This window comes from Cheilinus undulatus, linkage group 21, assembly GCF_018320785.1.
Source record: "Cheilinus undulatus linkage group 21, ASM1832078v1, whole genome shotgun sequence".
NCBI classification, from domain to species: domain Eukaryota; kingdom Metazoa; phylum Chordata; class Actinopteri; order Labriformes; family Labridae; genus Cheilinus; species Cheilinus undulatus.
In genome coordinates, this window is record NC_054885.1 from 31157706 (window position 1) to 31177659 (window position 19954).

At 40.9% G+C, this 19954-nt stretch overlaps 1 protein-coding gene across 8 annotated transcripts in view; it reads right to left on the reverse strand.

Annotated features, from left to right (window-relative positions):
* Positions 1 to 19954, reverse strand: part of LOC121529537 (BAH and coiled-coil domain-containing protein 1) — a 131307-nt gene that overhangs the window by 22489 nt on the left and 88864 nt on the right. For all 8 annotated transcript variants that reach the window (XM_041817472.1, XM_041817468.1, XM_041817474.1 and 5 more), the window contains 6 exons: positions 17475 to 17746; positions 15282 to 15627; positions 11377 to 12336; positions 6629 to 6798; positions 6358 to 6494; positions 6050 to 6163 (listed from right to left, as the gene is read on the reverse strand). In XM_041817472.1, coding sequence (XP_041673406.1) covers positions 6050 to 6163; positions 6358 to 6494; positions 6629 to 6798; positions 11377 to 12336; positions 15282 to 15627; positions 17475 to 17746 — 1999 coding nt within the window. The remainder of the gene's footprint in view (positions 1 to 6049; positions 6164 to 6357; positions 6495 to 6628; positions 6799 to 11376; positions 12337 to 15281; positions 15628 to 17474; positions 17747 to 19954) is intronic.

Below are 19954 nucleotides of genomic sequence, written 5' to 3' on the forward strand. Positions count from 1 at the left end.
ATGCAGGAAGCAGCACCAAAATATAACCGCACCTCCTCCAAGTTTCACAATAGGTACAGTGTTCTTTTCTTTGCATGCTGTGAGTCTGTGAACATAGAGCTGATGTGACTTGCCAAAAAGCTACAGCTTTGTTTTAGGTGTCCAAAGGACAATCACCCAGAAGCTTTGTGGCTTGTCAATTTGCATTTTGGCAAATTCCAGTCTCGCTTTTTTTTTAGGATTTGCTTTCAACAGCGGAGTCTTCCTTGGTCGTCTTTCATTAAGTCCACTTTGGTTCAAACATCGATAGACGGTGCATTCTGACACTGATGTTCACCTCTAATCTCTTTGGAAGTTGTTCTGGGCTCTTTGGTTACCATCAAATTATCCATCTCTTCAATTTGTCATCAATTTTCCTCTTGTGGCCACGTCCAGAGAGGTTGGCTACCGTCTCGTAGACCTTAAACTGTTGAATAATATGGTCAACTGTAGTCACAGGAACATCAAGCTGCTTGGAGATGGTCTTACAGCCTTTACCTTTAACATCCTTGTCTATAATTGTCTTTCTAATCTCCTGGGACAACTGTCTCCTTAGCTTTCTGAGATCCATGTTCAGTGTGATACCAATCACCACAGTGACTACTTTTTACCCTTTAAACAGGCAGACTGACTGATTACAGGTTTGAAGACACCTGTGATGCTAATTACAGGACACACCTTAGTTTAACATGTCCCTATGATGAATATATTTCCAATCTTTTCTAGGGATACCATCAGTTTTGTCCAGGCCTGTTTCATTAGTTTGGTTTTTAAAATGATTCTGTTGAACCACATTTCAAAAGCAATTTCTGATTTCCATTACTTAATTTTCAGGGTTTTTTTTTAATTATTACTTCTCAAGTTTCAAGTTATTTCAGTTACCATTATGGGGTTTTCTTTCTTTCTTTAATGGAAGGGTACCAACAATTTCTATTTGGCTCAGCTCAGTTATGAAAGCTGGTCCTTCAACTCCCAATCAACTCTTCACTGCAACAAAACAATACATCCTTGGACTGCAAGGAAATAATTATTGGAGATTAATTAATTTTTAATGAATTCTTTGTAGTTATTGTGTTGTTACCATCTATAAATACAGGCTGGGTGCATTTTCAGAAATTATATCATTATTGGTATTGGTATTAAGTCATTTGATATTTCAACATAATGATGTAAAAATAAGTTGTTGTGTTGCTTTATCTTTAAGTCCATTTAGACCAGCCAGGGTGTGCTTAATGCACACCACTGATCAGGTTGATGCCTACAGATAACATTCAGGGCTTTTTGTTTTAACTGAGCGGCAAATCGATTGGTGAATGAGTGGGTGTAGTTTCAGTGGACTAAGATTTTCCTTGGTTGTCCTATCAATCAGTGTAGCAACACCAAACACACCCTTTTGGTACGTAGGCTCCAGTTGAGTGTATTCTTGTAATCAGAAAGTGTCAGCATGCATCTCTAACAGACGAGAAAAGAATGAAGGCGATTGCCGGGCATTGGGACTGTCTGCCCACTGACTGACAGAAGAGTGACAGAGGTGGCAGTGGAGTGTGAGTTGTCCCTGTGAGGCACATCCCGCCACAGCTTGCCATCCGCTGCTGACAAACACAATATGACAGAGTCCCTCCCCTTAGTGGGGGGCTGTTGGGGCTGAGCATACAGTGACTAATTAAACAGAATTGATTAGCAGGGTTTTCTGGCGAGCGGCAGTTCTCTCCAGCCTTCCCCCAATCAAAGCAGCACCACAAAGGACTCCAGTGCTCTACCCACAGGAATAACAGGCATGCACAAAAACAAACAATGCCTGCATAAATGCTCATGAGCACACAGCTGCATCCTTTCCTAATTGCACAGATGCAGAAAATGCACAGGCATGAAATTATTGCACACACTGAAAGTGCCAAACACTCCCTGTGGTTTCAGCAACTTCAGGAAAAAGAAAATACCAAAAGGCTTAGCTGTTACTCCACTGACCCACTGCCCTCTATCATGGTCCCAAGGCGTCAGCTTCTTGTAGTGCATGAGTGGCAGGTGCAGCACATGCTTTTACATAACCCTGCCATGTAGTGCAACATGGGGCTAATCAGTCCCCAGTCTTCCAAAAGTGTCATGTCATTCTGTGCTGTGTCGCACGCACACATCTACAGAAACAAAAGATTGTTCACAACGGTTGCCTTGTGACTACAGGAGCTGCAGCTAAAATTTAACTACAATAGACTACAGCTTACTGTACTGTGGCCTGCAAAACAACCCTCCACCCTCATGTCGCCCTCCTACCCTTCCTCCCCTGTGTTTTGCTGTAGGGCCTTGGCTGCTACCCTTTCATTTGGGTGTCATTGTCACCCAGCATTAGCATCCCTATTCCGATGGGGCTTGGCCAGGCAAGGGGTCAGGAGTACATGGGTGGAAGGAGAGTAGAGGTGACATCACAGAGGGGCAGCTGGGAACAATGTGGACCGCTGCCCAAGAACAACAGCCAAGACAGGAGGAAGGACAGAGGATGGAGAGGGAGACAGCTGAACGTTTGCATGTACAGTTCAGTCAAGTTGGTTGTAGCTTTATTAGGCCATTGGACTGGAGTTATGTCCCAAAATACAAGCACTGGGAGTGAATCCATTAACTGACAGGAGTTTTTCCACCTTCACTGCTGCAGGTGGTGACACCCCCCCCCCCCCCACCCCTTTCAGCTAGCTACTATTGGACCTTCTTTCTGTTGACCTTGTTAACAAGTGAAGGCTGTACACACCAAAACATAATTGTGCCAATTTTTGGCCTGATTCCCCCCTTTTCTACCAAAGTCAGCAAAGCCCTGATTACCCAATGGTTCTAAAGATTATCTAGACAGATTCTCCTTTGGTGTGTATGGGTGGTATCTGCGTGCAAAACATCAACTTAAGAGGTATTTTCTCTTTACAATGAGCAATTTTGGCTTAAAAAAACACAAACCAACTCCTCGCTAGACCAGAGGAAAGAACTGGTCTACGTTGGGGCCTTCGTGCTAACATCTGTTGCTGGGGGCGGTATTGGAATGTATGATCATAAGTAAGAACACTGTTAAGAGTCGAGCTTGGCTTCAGAGGAGACCGCAAATGGTGAAAATTGACATAAAACAAAACAGAAGTGGTCCAAAGAATTGGCAAAACACTTTTGAAGGCACAATATGATATGATCGTTGGGGCCAGCTCCAGTCTGTGGAAAGCAATCGGTTTTTTGTCAGTTTTTAATTTGAGCCAAGTCTGAACCAGCTCCAGCTCTAGCCAAGCACCAGCACTGGAACTGTCTTGGTGGAAAAGAGGTACTATTGTGCAAAGGCCAAACGAACTTTCACCCATCTGCATGTGAATGTAGTCGGGCTGAAATGGTTACAGAGGTCGTCTCGGGTTGAAGTGTCACAGTTTGCTTCTTAAACCAAATAAAGCCTCTGATTTAATTTCTGGGTTTCTCTCATTCATGACTTTTAACAGTCTGCAGTATAGATCATAGTTTGTTCATTCTAGTTTTATTTGAAATGGCCTGCAGTAGTACAGCATGTGGGGTTTTAAAAATGAAAAAGATGCAAGATAAAAACCATCACAGACATAAAAAGCTTTATCTCCTGATTTAAAAAGATAAAATAAATACAATGCAAAAAGAAATGCAAACAGGCTGGTACACATCACATAGCTGCACGCAAACAGACGAAATAGTGTGCAAAATCACAACTCGTATGTCAGTGAAAAGCCCAGACTTGAGTATTCTAACGCAGGACAGGACGTTGTAATGGAGCCTGGGTGGAGCACATAAATAAAGCGTGATTGTCTTTTTTCAGTCAAATTATTTTTGAGCTACGTGCACCAGACAGTCATCATTCAGGATGAAAACTAAAATTGTTACACCTCTACAGAAAGAGAGGGAGAAGAAGGTCAGCTGGCATTTCATGCTCTTAGCCTTTCCAAACCCTGGTGATGTAGTTTTGAAGCCTGACAGCAACCCTACAGTATATCCTCTAAACTTTTTTGTTTTTGTGTAGTCCTGATCAGTTTCACCATCACCGCAACACAAGTGTTTATTTTGGCAGTGATTCCAACGTAGTCTTACCCTTTAGATTAAAACAACTTTCAATTTTAGTAACATTTTAGTCATTTCCAAGCTTTGTGGTTTTAGTCTCAAATCAATAAAAAGTCCCACATTCCGGTCTCTACTTTTGTTTAGTCAATGTACTTATTTTTGTCAAACTAATTAATTCAGCCAAATTGTAAAAATAACATCAATGTGAAAACTATGTGGCAATACTGAGGGCTTCCAGTGGGGAAAAAAAAATAAGTGGCTATCAGTTATGATTCATAAGTGTTTAACATTTTATAACCTCTGCCTCTTCTTGTTGTATACAAAAAATTTGGTCTTAAGGCTGGCTCAGACTACATGAATTCAGCTAGATTGAAGCCCGACCACAACCACAAATCATCAATACTGGCATGTCAGAATTTTCTTAGATTGTCGTCTACCTGAGAACTCAGCTGCAGAGACAGTGGTGATGTCAGCATACAGTGGGCGGTCAGGATGGCCAGGCTGTCAGCCAAGACGGGACAAGGTTTTGTCACAGAGTCTGACATGGAGCCATTGTGAACGACCAAAAAAAATTGTGCAGTCTAAGCCAGCCTTTAGAGGGTGAAAATACACTGCTGAAAATACAGACTACATTTATAGATAAAATCATGGATTTTGAATGTCCAACAGCCCAGCACTAACACTTTAGTCTTGTTTTTGTTTCTTTGACGAAAATTGAGTGTATACTGTTAGTCCAGGCAGGCTATGGAGTCCAGCCCTGTCATATCATTGAGATCACATGCAAGCCCTTATCAGCTGTAGGCCAGCTGATTTGCTCAAAGTACGCTATTGGATCATCGCACTCATGCTGCCATATTTAAACTCCTCTAGCCTGGCTGTGCTTTCCCTCTGCAAGCCACTTTATGTAACCTTCATCCACCCCAGCTCCTCATTTACTCTGCATCTGACTTAATTAGTGTCATTCTGTTGTTATTGATGCTTGCTCTACTCTGAGGGTTTTGCTGCTTCCCTTCCGACTCAGATTTTCCTTATCGGCACAGGAAAGGCAGGAACATGTGCTGTTGTTGCCAATAACAGCGTAAGTGCAAATTAATAACTGCTAACAAAGAATAAAACTGATAACCGAAAATCATGTGCATTTTTGTCAGAGTTATTATCATTAAAGATCTATTTTAAGTCAGTTTTAGTCTCATCTTTTTATTGGAAAAAAGTAGTAAAAGTTTTTAATCATGGTTTTAGATGACAAAATTAACACTGCCATACAGCAGTTGATTATCCTGTGAAGAGGAGGCTGACAGTTTTTAAATATCAGTAAAAAAAAATTCAGAAGAACTGAAGGTTGTATTCTTGTTCGTCTTTTTTTAATCATGCTGCTCCGTAGTCCTCTAATTGTTTTTCTGTATCCCTCACACACATGGACATTGAGTTCTAAATGTCAGCTTATCTGCGAGTGCCCGGACTGTCTGACCACCATGTTATCCTTTAGACCCTGGTGACCTTGTTGGGCTGTGCTGTGTCACATTCCTGCTGCTGGGACAGATTACAGGAGAATTCACAGTACTCTAATTACATCCTCTGCCTGTCAACCCCCCCCCTCAGCGAGCGGCCTGCTCCCCCTGCAGCCCGGCACAGCTAAGCCAAACATGCACAACCGTAATGCCACTGAGGTTAAAGATTAGCTGGGTTACAGCCTAATGAGGGTCTGAGTGGTTTTTAAGGTATGTGTGGTCCATATATCAAACATACAGAAATATTCTGAACCAGCAGACATACAGAAAACTGACACTGGTTATGCTGTTACACAATTAACGCCAGTGTAGATAAGATTAGAAGAGGGCTCAAGTGGACTTTCTTGAATGGTTCAGCTGTGTTCTCCCATTTCCTGTTTATGCCAATGAGAGGCAGTCCCTGTATGCCAGTGATACAAAGGGGCTTATCAGGCAAGACTGGACCTCAGCCAGCCAGCGGAGATTAGCTGAGTGATACTCACTTGACTTTTCTTTGGCCCTCCGATGAGGACACCGGACCTGTGTTGAGGGTGGGTTTCCGCTTCCTTGGCCGCCCTGGTCCTCGTCGCGCTGGGCTGCGAGGTGTTTCCTCCTTCCTGCATACACAAGCAGATGTAAACACACGAGCAGACAGAGACACAAATTGTTCAAACGGTTCCTACCAGCAGAGAATACAAAACAGAATCCTCTGAAAACTCCAAGAAAATGTGCACAAATCTGAATTACCTTTGAAATGTCAGACAAAAAGTAACCATGAGTTTAAGCGGAAGGATGAAAAGGTCAAACTCACTGATGATCGTGCTTTCTCTGAAGTTTGGCGAGCTCCTTTTGCTTCTCTTTGTAGCGACGCTGTAGCTCAGCCAGCTTCACACGCATAGCAAGTTCAGGACCGTCCATAGTTTCCATGGTACCTTTGGCCGGGCACACCTGAGGTATGCATTGTTAGTGGTTATTTTTTACTATAGAGAGCAACATTTTAAGCTTCAAGAAAAGCACACTCATCCATTTATATCAACAAACCCATGAATATTTTCAATTTAAACACAAAGTCACAGTCTTACTGGTTCATTGCGAGGTGTCCAGCTGCATTTCCTGCGTAAATTGAGGATCCTGCGAGCTGGGAATTGTCGCCCTGAACTCGAGCTGCTGCTGTCCTGGGTACCCATCTCCATTGCACGGGCTGTGGCGAGAGTAGCAAGGCTCTGGAGGTCGAACATCAGCAGCTCATCTTCTGTTACAAAACAACAGAAATAAAGCATTGATTGGGTTCATATTTTGTTAATGTATGTTTTATTTAAACAATATCAAAGTGAAAGAAAAAGATATGAACATTTTGTGCATGTGAGGGGGTTTGTATGGAAGCCTTTTATAGGCAATGAAGAAAGAAATTAATGTTGGGTAAACATAAAAAATAATCTTCAGTTGAAGCAATGACATAGAAAGTCTTTACTATAAAATAAAAACTCGAAATTGTGCGATGCATGTCATTATTATAAGATAAAAAATGAATTACTAGACAATAAGTCAAAATTATGAGATAAAAAGTTGGAATATAAATCAAAGGTCATTATTGTGAGATAAAAAGTAAAAAATTGTTTAATAAAAAGTCATATCTATGCATCATTAAAAGTGTGATACTGTTATACTCCTGCTGCCTTATTCAAACTGCTCTAGCCTGGCTATGCTTTGCTGCTCCCTCTGCAAGCTGCTTTTTTCGACCTTGAGCAATGCCTTGCTCATCCAGTTGGTTTACAAAGATCTGTCAGGTTAACTTGGCACACCAGATAAACTCATTAAAACTCCCACTATAGTGACACCCATGCAAATCTTTTGACCAGTGTTGTTTAAAGGATTGCTGCACAACTAAAGCACACCTCTAGCTACTGACTCTATCTCCTGAAACGATACTGACTGATCCAGTCGTTCTTTGACCAGGATCTAGCAGTTCAGGATAAAATTTTGCAAGATGGATCTGCCTGATGACAGATGTGGAATCCATCTGCTTTGCAAGGCTACTGTCAAGTATGCCTGTGCTTTGTACTGGATAACTGGCTGGTTCAGACCAAAAAAAATGCCATAGCTCAAGTGGAAGGGAACTTTGGGTATGCTAAGCATGCATTAAGGGGCTGGGTATATCATTTCAGAGGTCATATCAGTGTGGACTCAACAGATGCTGATCTGCCATCTGGACCAAGCCCTTCATACGTATTCCTGTTGCACTGACTGACGCTTCGGGACTGGAGGCTGGATATCAGGATCATCACAGAGTCGAAGAAAAAATAAATTCTGTATACAATTCAACACTGCCTTCTTTCCATAAATGGATGAAGCGGCGCATTCTTTTCTCTTGTTTTACCACTTGTTTTCGTTAAGACAATTGTTGTGACTTGACATGTGCCACTTCCCTGGGCTGTCAACAGGATCACATCACAAAGACAACATCACTGCCTCTGAAATCAGTTGATGATGCCCTTTTTATAGAATCCTCTTTTGGGAGCAGTTAAATGCATTAGGATGCTGTGGTAAACACAAAACATCCTTTTGCATGAATAAAAAAAAACATGGCGCTTTGAAAAACAAGGAAGCTTTTAAAGGCACTTTAAAACAATGGGGTCTAATTAGCCAGGCAATGCTCCAGGGTGCTGAAAACATCGACTGCTTTTGCGATTACACACTAACTTTCAGTAATGTGTTGTGTGTGGGAGAAGGGGAAGTCAATTGGTGTGTGTCTTTTTTTTCCTTTTGGTTAGAACGAATGTATTTTCAACTGTGTGTGTTTTTATGTGAGTTTGGGTGCACACGTGTGGATCAAACAGTGGCAGGATGGAGAGACGGAGAGACGGCTCCCTGAGGAAAGCTGGAAGGGAAGAAGAGGGAGTGAGAAAGGGAGGTGTACACCCCTCAGTAGTAGTTCAGCCCTGTCCTCCTGCTTCTTCTCCCTCTCTTGAGGCCTCTGCATCGTTAGAACAGCCTTTTAGAAAATAAAAGTGCCTTTAACACACCAAAGAAGAGAAACGGCAAGGAGGCTTGCAGACGGCTCCTCTGGGGACATGTTAGAATCCACCAGGGGCCTCCAAGACCAGCAGGAAGAGAGGAGTATCTCGGAGGGAACACAGAGCGACGAGGCTAGGCCTGAGGGGGGAGTGGGAGTTTGTCTCAGTGGACGCAGACGGAAAGGAAGGTAAACTACGAAAGCGGTGCATTCTGCTGATAGAAGTGTGATCCTTTGTTAGGGCCCATGCACGATAGTCACATCACAGGACATGACCACATGGCATAACCTGTCACCATTTTTTTTGCTCTATGGAGACCAAAACTGCTAGTTTTCCTTGACTAATGTGCTTCTATCTTATATTGCCATCAGTAGTCAAGGAAATGTCCGCTGTTTATTCAATTTGTGTGTCCTCTGCATGCCAATACATCACAGATACACCAGCATGACGTTCGAGGCAGAAGCTCAGTCACAGATTTGAAACAGGGGTATTCTCACTATCAGCAGCACCTTGTTCTAATGCTTATTAATGCTGTGGCGATGTTAACAGACTACTTATTAAACCTGTTTTTATATGCCTTTTCTAAAAGATGTTTATTTTCATGCAAACCTTTTATTTGACATAAGAGAAGAGTATGAGTTTCATAAATGTTGGCATTAGGAGTATATGTGTAGCAGACTGCTTGCCTCCATTGAGGAAAGTAGCTGTGTAGAGTTAGGTAGAAAATAGAGGATGCATTGGATGAATAGTGATGCCTTAAGATGCATCATGAATGGAATCGTAGGCCTGATATTCGTAATAGAATCAAACTGTAACACTGGTCAAGACGCACGGCTCTATCCTGCATGTCAACAAATACAAGCCACTGGCAAAGCTGCTGCCATCACAAATACACTGGCATGATGCTCAAGGCAGACACTCAGTCTACGATTTAAAACAAGTATTTTCCCATCCGCAGCACCTTCTCCTGTGCTCATTAATACTGTTGCCTCATTAACAGACTGGTAACAGAGCAGATGCACCGCCGATTCTTAACTTAAATGCCTTGACTTACAGTGATAAGTGTTTGAGTCACATGCAGCACAAGAGGTCTTTCTTAATATTGCAAGTTGCAATCACAAAGCTGGTCATGTAGAAGAAATTTAAGTCATAACATTGTTAGAAATGGTTGACGACAAAGGCCACAAGTGATGAAGTTCACCTATTGCAAAGCACCGACTCCGCAACAAGACTAGCCAATCACATTTCTTGCACACTGGGACATTATAGACCTCCATAGAATGGAGGCAGTGAAAATTTGAATTTCCTGTGGTTTTAGCTTAACTCATACATTTAGAACTTGAGAGTGGTGAAATGATGTTCCAGAGCTAAATGCAACATCAATACAAGGTATCCTGAGAGGATTTTTTATCCTGTTCATTAAACCTAACATAAGCACAGCAAAGTTGTATCTGTTTTGGATTAAACTGTGTGACAGACATCACAGTCAGCCCAATATAAAGATTTACAAGGTTGTCTGCATTTGTTCAAAGGTAACTGGCAATGTTTGCAGCAAAGTGACAAGTATATATGACCTCATACATTATGCTAGTAACATTATTTTATCTATTTATTCAGTACAGCCTCATGAATACAAGACATTCTGAGTATTTAGTCTACCAGTGGTCAATAAAGGCCAACCAACTCAATCATAAAGAGCACAATGATGAGTTTGGGTCTTCTAATTGGAAATGAACCTCTGTGCCCTGTGGTACAGTATACAAAGAGTATAAAAAATCACTACCATCAATCAGAGGCATAAACATGGAAGCCTTTTTCTATGCAGCAACTGAAAAACACAGCTTATTTCTAAAATAAAAACCCAGCTGCAACTTTAACCTTTTTAAAGTTGCTCAATACGAAGCTTGAGTCAATCATGACTGAATCACCAGTCAAGAATCCAAATTATTTATAAGAGGGTACAGACTCAAGCAGGATTCTTATATAGAATAAAGAAATTCCTTTTCAGCATTAAAAGCTTCTTGTAAAAGAAAGAGAGCTTGATGCTGTGAAGAAGCAGAGCAATAAATGCCAGCGTCATCAGCACATAATGAAAACTTGAATTGGGAATCTTATAACTGATACTGTTGATATAAAGTGCAATTAACAGCGGCCCAAAGATTGAGCCCTGGGGTACACCATTTTTAATTTTGAGACATTTAGAGGTAAAGCTTTTAGCCTGCACAAACTGAAATCTGTTTGATGAATAGTTAGGAAACAGATTGTACTGACAGCAATACTGTGCAGTCAGTCTTTTAAAATTACATGGCCAACAGTATCGAATGCTTTCAGCAAGTCAGTAAAAGCAGCTTCATAGTGTTCCTTATTGTCCAAGGCCTCAGTTAAATCACTGACACCTTGAAAAGCAGCCATGGATGTGCTGTGTTTTATCCTAAAACCAGACGGATAATCAGATAAATGTTCAAAAAAAAATCTTTAAGGAACTCAGACACAGGAGATTCTGGAGTCTTAGCTTAGTTGAAAGTGAACTAAGGGGGCAGAACTGAGCAAGTCAATTGCAGTTGGCAGGTTTATCTGTGAAGTTTGTGCAGAGAAGTGATGCCCCACCGAGGCTTGCTGCCGATGTGTGTGAAAGTAGGAAAGTTGCACCAGACGTGCACGAAGGACACTGTATTTATCTGTTATAAATTATTTCAAAACATTGCCTTACACTGCAGAAAGAAAAATGATTGATATCATTTATTTGTGATGTTATTCAGGCCTAATCTGTATGCATGCTCATGTCTGTGTGTAATGGAAGTACTGCTGTCCCTCACCCTGGCTTTTCCCACAGGTGCGCTTTTGCTGTTGAAGCTCCAGATCTGCCAGCTCACTTAGAAGCTCCATCCCCTGGTGTGGGTTAGGTAGTGATGGGGCAGCTAATGGGGCACTAAAAGGGAACAAGGGAAACGGGGGTACATCTGTGCAGAATGCCGCAGCAATCAGCAGCTCTAGACTCCAGTAGCAGGGCACAATAGGTTTGTGGGACACCGTTTCCTGACTTGGGCTCGGGGCAGAAGCCGAAGCAGGAGACAGACAAACAAAATCCGCTGAGGCGTCATCAGGGCTCGTCTCATTCTCCTGCTGCTGCTGCTGTTTGCTATCCTTTGCCTCCTCCAGGGCTGGAGACTGCAACCGAGAGGCTGCAGGGGAAGCGGGGTCAAGCTCGATGATGGTTGGCAGCTCTGGCTCCTTCTCTCCAGGCATGTTGACCTTTTGAGCAGGCTCCACCTGGCTTTCCTCACCCACTGCCTCCTCATCCTCCTCTTCCTCTTCCTCTTCCAAAGTGATGACAGCCTCTGGCCTTTCCAGCTCCTCTGCTGAAAGAGAGACAGGACAAGAAGCAGCCTCGCAGACAGGGCTCTCCGCAGGGGGGCAAACCAGGACCTCCTCCTCAGCGGGCCCCTGATCCTCCACCTCCTTCTCTCCAGGCACATAGTTGGCTGTTGTCACCGCTGCTACTTCAACCTCCTCCTTCTGCTCCAAAACTCCCTCGACAACTCTTTCCTCTTCTTCCTGCTCTACTTCCTTCGGTGGAAGTGGCTCGGGGAGGGGCCTGACCACTGCTTGGCATTCTAGCCCCTCCCCCAGGTTGGAAAGAGGCTGTGGAGCGTGCTCAGCAGGCTCCACTTGGACAGCTTCCAGTTCGGCCGGCTCAGCCAGTCGAACATCCTGGGGGGAGGGTCCACCTCTGTAGCCCATGGTCATAGCAGGATAGGTATATCCAGGAGGCAAGTCTACAGAGAGAAACAAATAAAGATCGTATAAATACAGAACTATCAGTGGCACACATTGGCTAAACAATTCTGATGGCTCCTTTAGGAATATACTTCAATTATAGTTTTAAGCACATATGCTTTGTGGGATTCTGGTTTGATGACAAATGACCGGCAGAGTTTGACCAGGCAGTTTGGCTTGGGCACACTGTAAGTTTACTTTACAACCATCACCCATGCCATCACATAGGCTGAGAGCTCAACTACCGTTTTAAACCTCTAGAATAAATGGTACTAAGAGCTGAAAAGCTGCAGAGAAAAGTGAGTTGTGGCAATAGAAATCCTCATGCAGGTAGACAATTAAGGCCTTTTATTCTTTTGGGACTCCCCTAAAAAAAAAGGCTGTGTCATATACATGGTGTGGCGTAAAATCTGGACCTTGCGTTATGTCATATTTCTCATTCTGCTCCCTTGTTATGATCCTGAAGCAAAAAAAAAACCCTCACTCATCAGGCTCCCGCTGTATAAAACTCCCTCGCTACCTTTGAGGTCAAAAGTGCAAAAATGAGGAAAAGGAAAAGCACTCTGATATTCCAGCAGTAAGAGGAATAAAGGACCACATGCAACCCTGTGTAAGAGTGTTATTTGAAGTGGGCCAGGCCTTTGGTTTATCAGAGCACCTGACACAATTTCTCAGGCGCTCGGTGGCCGTTAGCCAGACATTAATGATGATGAAGAGAGTGTGAGGCCTGTGGGGGTGGGGGAGCTGTGAGAGATGCTATTGAGGTGTTTCTCAGTCATTACCAAGGTAACAGTGCTAGAAAGCCCCAGCTAAACACTGCAAAAAGCTCAGTCGAATACACTCACTGAGGTTTGAGTTTTTGCAGTGTAGCCGGCTTTTTCTGCAGGTTTGAGAAAGTACTCTGACTACTAGAACAAGTTTAAGCCCTTTATTTTTTATATCATGTAGGTTATACAGTGTCTGTTAGTTCAGGTGTTTGTTTTAGAAAAACAGCTAATACAGTCAGGGTCAAGTCTGGCTTATGGCTCCTTTCCCGAATGTCTTACCCCAACACTCCTATCCCTTAACTCTATCAACTATCCTCCTCTCTACAATAAAGGCATAAAAAGCTGTTTAAAAACAACCCAAATAAAACAAGTGACACCAAATCCCACCGATCTGGTCTGTATCATTTGCATTCCAGCATGTTCTGAGCAATATAGACAATGTTTGAATGGATTCTCAATCATGTTAGGCCTCATGCACAGTGCAACATGCAGCTGCACGCATTTGAAAATATGGTGTTGCATGTCTTGGCACTTTCTACTGGTATATAAGTTACCCCAATTTATCGTCCTGAGAGCTGAGCTTTTGTTTGGGATGCATTTTTTTAGTTTTTCCTTTATTTTAAAGAGTGAGACATGATAAGAATAAAACCTGAGCTCTGTCTTTGAACAGGAAGTAGTTTTAAACAAAAAATGAATGAAAATGTCAGCACATGAGAACAACAGACCTTTCTTCCTGCACAATACAAAAAAGAGACTTTTTTTTACTTGTAGGAAGTCATTTTGACAAAGAATATGTTCTTTCACTAAAAGCTCTAAAGGTCTTGCGAAATTTACTTTAAAATTATGAGATTTCCTAAACACAAAAAATCACCTGAAAATTGCTAGGCTATTACTAAAAATGTATGTGAAATTCCCTTAAAAATACCATTTAAACAAATCCCAAAACATTCTCCATATGTTTAAGGGAAACTTTTTGAAAAAAAAAAAAAAAATGAACTAAAAATTTTAATAAAAAATGTCCCCTAAAATTCAGTGGCATTTCCTGAAAAAAATCAAGCATGTTTACAAAAATGTAAAGCACATTCCACCCCAAAAATTATTATCAAATATCAAAATGTTTCAAAAAGATACCCAAAATTTCATGGAAATGATGGAAAACTTCCAAAAAATAATGCCCCAAACATTAAAAAAAATACCCATAAAATTTCACTGATATTTTATACAAAATTTTGAAGAAAATACCCAAAGGTTTCCAAGTAAATAAATCTTCACAGACATAAAAAAAAAATCCCCCAAATTTTATGGAATTTAAGGTAAAATTATGAGGAAAATTTTTACCAATCTTTTCTTTTAAATTCTAAAAGAAATGTCAATATTAATTTAAAAAAAAATCCCCAAATTCATATGAAAGTACCCTTATAATCCCAGTGACACCCCTGCCCCCCAAAAGAAAAAATAAAAACAAAAAAATTCAGATCAAACAACCCAAATATGCAAACATATCCCACAAAATTTCACAAGGATTCCTGAAAATTATTCCCTCAAGAAGCCAATAAAATTAGTTAAATTTGTATGGAAATTCCAGACAATTATCTCAGAAATTTTAAGAATGTAAAACTGTGTTTGAGAAGGCCAAAATGTAACATCTTCGTATGTGCATGCAGGCTCTCAGGAGGATATATGAGCTGCAGCCAGTGTTTAGATGAAAAGCCAGGTATTAAAAGGTGATTGAAATATAAACTATATAAAGTTTGAAAGCATTACTTTGAAAAACACCTTTCTGGATTTAGAAAATTCCCAAGGGATCACAGGAGAGGGATGCCAAAGTACAGAATTCATCTACAGCTCATAAACAGAGATCCACAACCCTGATGTGGACCTGTGCAGCTTTACAGAGGGCCACATCATGTTTCAGGGATCTTTGTAAAGATGAGGTGGCCATTCAAAAACACAAAAACAGTGACAGAATGAATGCTGGAGAATGCATGCTAAGAAGGGAGTGTACAATTAAAGTAAGTGTGGCATCTGCTAATACAATTTAACCATGTGACACTTATTATTTTCTGGGTTAAAATACTAACTAGATATGTTTTTAAAGGGCTGTAAAAGGCAACTGTATGCATTTAAAGCAGCTGAAAACTATTGCTTGCTTACTGATATTTTTCCCCAGTGCTTACCAGGCTCTAGAGACTCTGGGTAATCCTGTGGAGGCTGTCCTTCTACTCTCTTGTCCTGGACCTCATTTCCCTTGGGCATTTGAGGTGGAGCAGGGCTGATGACAGGAGAGTGAGGGGCTGCTGCAGCGGGGCTGGGAGCAGGGCAGGGTGTAGAGGGAGTGCTTTTAGGATGTGGTCGCAGCGAGGGAGACTGGCAACAAGGGGATAAGTGAGCAGTGCAGGCCCCAGGGGGAGACGTGTTCCTCTGAGGTTGGTTGTAAGAGTAGGGCTTGGCAGGTTTAGGCGTTCTCGGTTCTGAAATGAGTTCTTCCAGTTCCACAGAGGGCTCATCCGGCCTCTTCTGCATCTGTGGCATTAAGATAAGAAAGATGCATCACATCAAAAAAAGTGCAGTTTTGGTTCTTGCTAACAATTTTTTGGGCCTTATTCACCAACCATGGTTAAAAAGAAATTTGTCCTTAAAACCCTCTTACACAGATTTAATAAGATTCCAACATTCACCAAAGTTTTCTTATCTACTAGGAACAAAATCTAACAACAATCCAGAGCAATCTTATGCACATTTGAGGGTTGGTATGTCAGGATAAAATGTTTAATTTTATACATGTCTGCACTTAAATGTGCTAGATTAAGAATAACACAATAAAAAATAATTTTAATTCTGTTTTACTGCATTTTTAGACATTTAACACTTTCATATTATCAAATAATGTGCACAAATAAAGGACTTAAATATGGTCAAAAGTTTATTTAAACATGCAGTGTTTGATCTTAGCAGCAAAATGTTGAATTATGGATATAAATTCAGCACAAATGTTGGGGTTTTATCATTACACACTTATCTAAAACAATAAAAACTCTATCTTTACAGACTGGCATGTGTGCATCAGCAGGTATAAATGTATTTGAATAATATTCCTTCATTTTAAAGTGTCTTTTTAAAAATAAATGTATACTTCAACTGTGATTAAGCTATTTTATCCCATCTGGGGTGCATGATTTTCTTATAACAGCTTTATACAGGTCATTTCTGATGAATACCCATTCTGTAGCATTGACTTATCCAATTAATGTGTTTGTAACATATATATAATATCCACTACTGGTGCTAAAATGAGAATAAAATCCTCCTCTTTAAGGATACTTTGAATTAGGACCACAACCAGTTTAGAACTATCAAAGTATTTCAAAGTCTTGCTGTTGTTTTTACTGCTTCAAATCTGGAAGTTACTGATATCTTGCTTCTATCTTGCTAGCCACCATTTTATGTCCCACAATGCACTGCATTGCCACCAAGGCTTGATGTCCCAGCCTTTCATCATGCTTTGTCAAACTCCACATGCCTTTAAACTTAGTTCATGCAGGAGATGGCCTAAAAAGCTCATAATGGAGAGAAAGAAAAAAAGAGAGGTTGTGATGTGGCCCTCTGTGTCACTGCAGACAGGAATTGCTTTGAATAATGGCAAAAAAAACAGCCAATACAAAGATGTACAAGTACTTTTTGGTTAAATATGTGAATATTTGGAGATTTGTTTTGTCACAGGGTGTTTTTCTTTCAAAATATGCCCAAAAGATGGGAGAACAAGTTTGTGCAGAAAAGTTCATTTTTGTTTACTGTGTATCACACATAAAAATCTGTGAGTTTTACTTTCTGTTAGTTTTTTCTTTTTTCTTTATTCCCATAACTTTTAAAAAAGTCAAGGGACATTACTACAACATACATATTCTTAAAGCCGAGGTTGTCCTGATAAAAAGGATGTTTGAACCTGACTGTGCACAACAGGGTTAATGGTTTACAAGCTTTTAAAGACAACAAGTCCAGGCGAGACATAATGGTTAAAAATAGCTAAGGGCTGCGAATGATTCAGCAGTTTTGAAAGGTAGGTTTCTCTTTGAAACTTTACAACAAATTAAAGAAAAATCTTGGAATATATGGGTGAATGAGGCCCACTAACACTAAAATCAACTCCATCATATATTCTGTGATCCACTTCTTCCCTGCGAAGAAATCTGCAAATCCCAGAAAAATGTAGGGGAGTTAAAAATAGACTTAATGGTAATGTGAAGATTAAAGCTGACTCAAGCTTCACAGACTCTACTTGACTCTTGTTCTCTTTAGATAGGCAGATCAGTGCAGACTAATCAAACTCTCCTCACACTTGGATCTATTTTTTAAGTTTCCTCAGCAATCACCTGGGAGTTGTGAGTTGTATGATGCTGCATGTCCATGCCATGTGCAGCTCGGTGCTGCTGTTGGTTTTGAGACTGTGGTTGCGGTTGCTGTGACTGGTGGCTCTGGTGCTGATGTTGATGCTGATGCTGAAGCTGTTGGTGCTGCTGGAATGCATACAGCTCCTGTTGCCGTAGAAACTGGGATCGGGAGTACACAGCAGGATGCTGCATGTGGGAGGGTGGGCCCCGGGCGCCGTACACAGGAGGCCACAGCCCTGGCTGCTCCATCACATCTAATGAGAAAAAGGAGGAGGATTGTGACAGTGGGGGCTACTTCAGAAAACATAGACATTCATATGTGTGCACACTTTGGATTCATATGCACAAGACACTAAAAAACTGCATTTTGTTCTCCATATCTCTCATTATCTACCTCCCACACACCCATTTCAAAACAGTAAAACCATTATGAATCATTTAAAAATCATTCTATTCACGTTAAACAGCTTCAACATGGACAAATCTCTTCAAAAATATTTCTGACTTCACTGAACAACATCTCCCCTGGCACAGCAATCCCACACTCTCCCCCTTTCTGAAAAGAAAGCTGCTTCTTAAGAACTGCCTTGAGAGTTTGCTGGAATGCTGGAAAAAAAACCCTGACAGTGATGAAATGTGAACAGATGATGATGGTTGAAAGTTCATCAAGGGTCAAAAGACAGGACTGGAAATGTGCTCAGTGTGGACTTTTGCTGGAAAAGTCCCACCTGCTCAGCCAAACCACAGGATAAGGTCTGCAAAAGGGCCAGGGAGGTTTAGTTCCCATGCCTGTGGGTGAACGGTTCTCATATGTGGCAGTGCAACTTCATGTAGGTGCTACAGAGCCTTGCTTGGGGAGTAGTGGGCCTACGCTATCAGGAACTCTTCTCTCACCCCTAACTCACCCTTCCACCCACTTTCTCACACTAAAATCCTTGTTCAGAAACATTAACTTGGATATGCAATTGTTTCCTGTGGGAAAGCTCTTGCGGATGCATTTCCTTTCCCGGCTGAAGCTCCTGTGGAGCACAGAAGGAAATGTACCGATGAAGATTGTGAGCTAATTAAATGTCACAGCCTGTTCTCTGAAAGTGTCTATGCAGAGTTCTAAAAGTGATCCTACCCTTTCTCTCACACTCTCAAACCTTTTAGTCCGTGTATGCATGTGTATGTGGGGGATAGAGTTTAGTGCGAGAACCCTGACTAGATAAGAATGAGAATGTACTGTCTACGAGTGAAAGCACAGTGAGCACAAAGCCAGATCCAAATATGATTTTACTACTAATCATTTAGAATATAGTGAGTACAATAAAGACTGAAATTAGCCAGCAGTAAAAACAAGATGAAGGAAAACAAGATAAAATCTGCAGAAATCATTAAACCTCTGAACTCCGCTGGACTGCTGGCACACTAAAGCAGTAGCACTTGCATTGTTTACAGTATCTCAGGAACCAAATGATGGAAGTAAATTTTGATCCAAAGTGTACTGTTTTAAGAGAGGTCAGCTCTCAGAGCTAAGACCAGACCAGACTAAACCAGACCAAACCAGTACCACTACAATGAGACACCACCTCTGTCACAATAGAAAGGACGTCATTTGCCGATACAACGTATTTGCTTGTTTTGGTTTTCTTTTTTTAAAGTTAACTTTATTCATAAACAAAGTCTAGCAGTTAGATGCTTGAAATAATCACATTGCAAACAATATAGACAAAGCAACATTTCAAAAATAAGACAAACAAAAAAGGTCAGAGGTCTAATCCAGGAATAATTTATGTATAGACTAATTCCAGAAGTTAATACATGCACGGTAGCTCACTTTAGCTTTGTTAGCTTTAGCTAAAGATAGCCATTTTAGTTACATTACTATGTAAGCCAATGTAGCTAAGTTAGCTTTAGTTTTACTCACGCTTTGGACAAAATAGCCGATGCTAACATAGCTCCATTAGCTATGTAGATAACAAAGCTTTCAAGCTTATGTAGCTAAGCTTAAACAAAGTATGAAGTGAATCACATAGTTTTTTACTTGACGAAAACATGGGTTTATGAGATTTTCAAAACTGTAAAAAGTGTACAGCCTGCAGCTATGTTACCAATGTAGCTTATATAGCTAAGTGAGCTTAAGTAAACATAGCTTAAGCTAACCTCCCTAATGTAGCTTAATTAGCTTTAGCCACATGGGTTATGCAGTTATATTATGACTAAAATTTGATATTATGAGACTTGCAAAACTTTAAAAGTTTTACAGGCTGCAGTTATATTACTTACGTAGCTTCTGTAGCTAACTTAGCTTTAGTAAACATAGCATAAGATAATGTTGCAAATGTAGCTTAGTTAGCTTTATCTTCATGAGTTAAGTTGATGTTTTACTTGACTAAAATTTGGGTTTATCCAACTTGCAAAACTGTAAAAGGTCTGCCGCCACATCACTTACATAGTTTATGTAGCTAACTTACATGCAC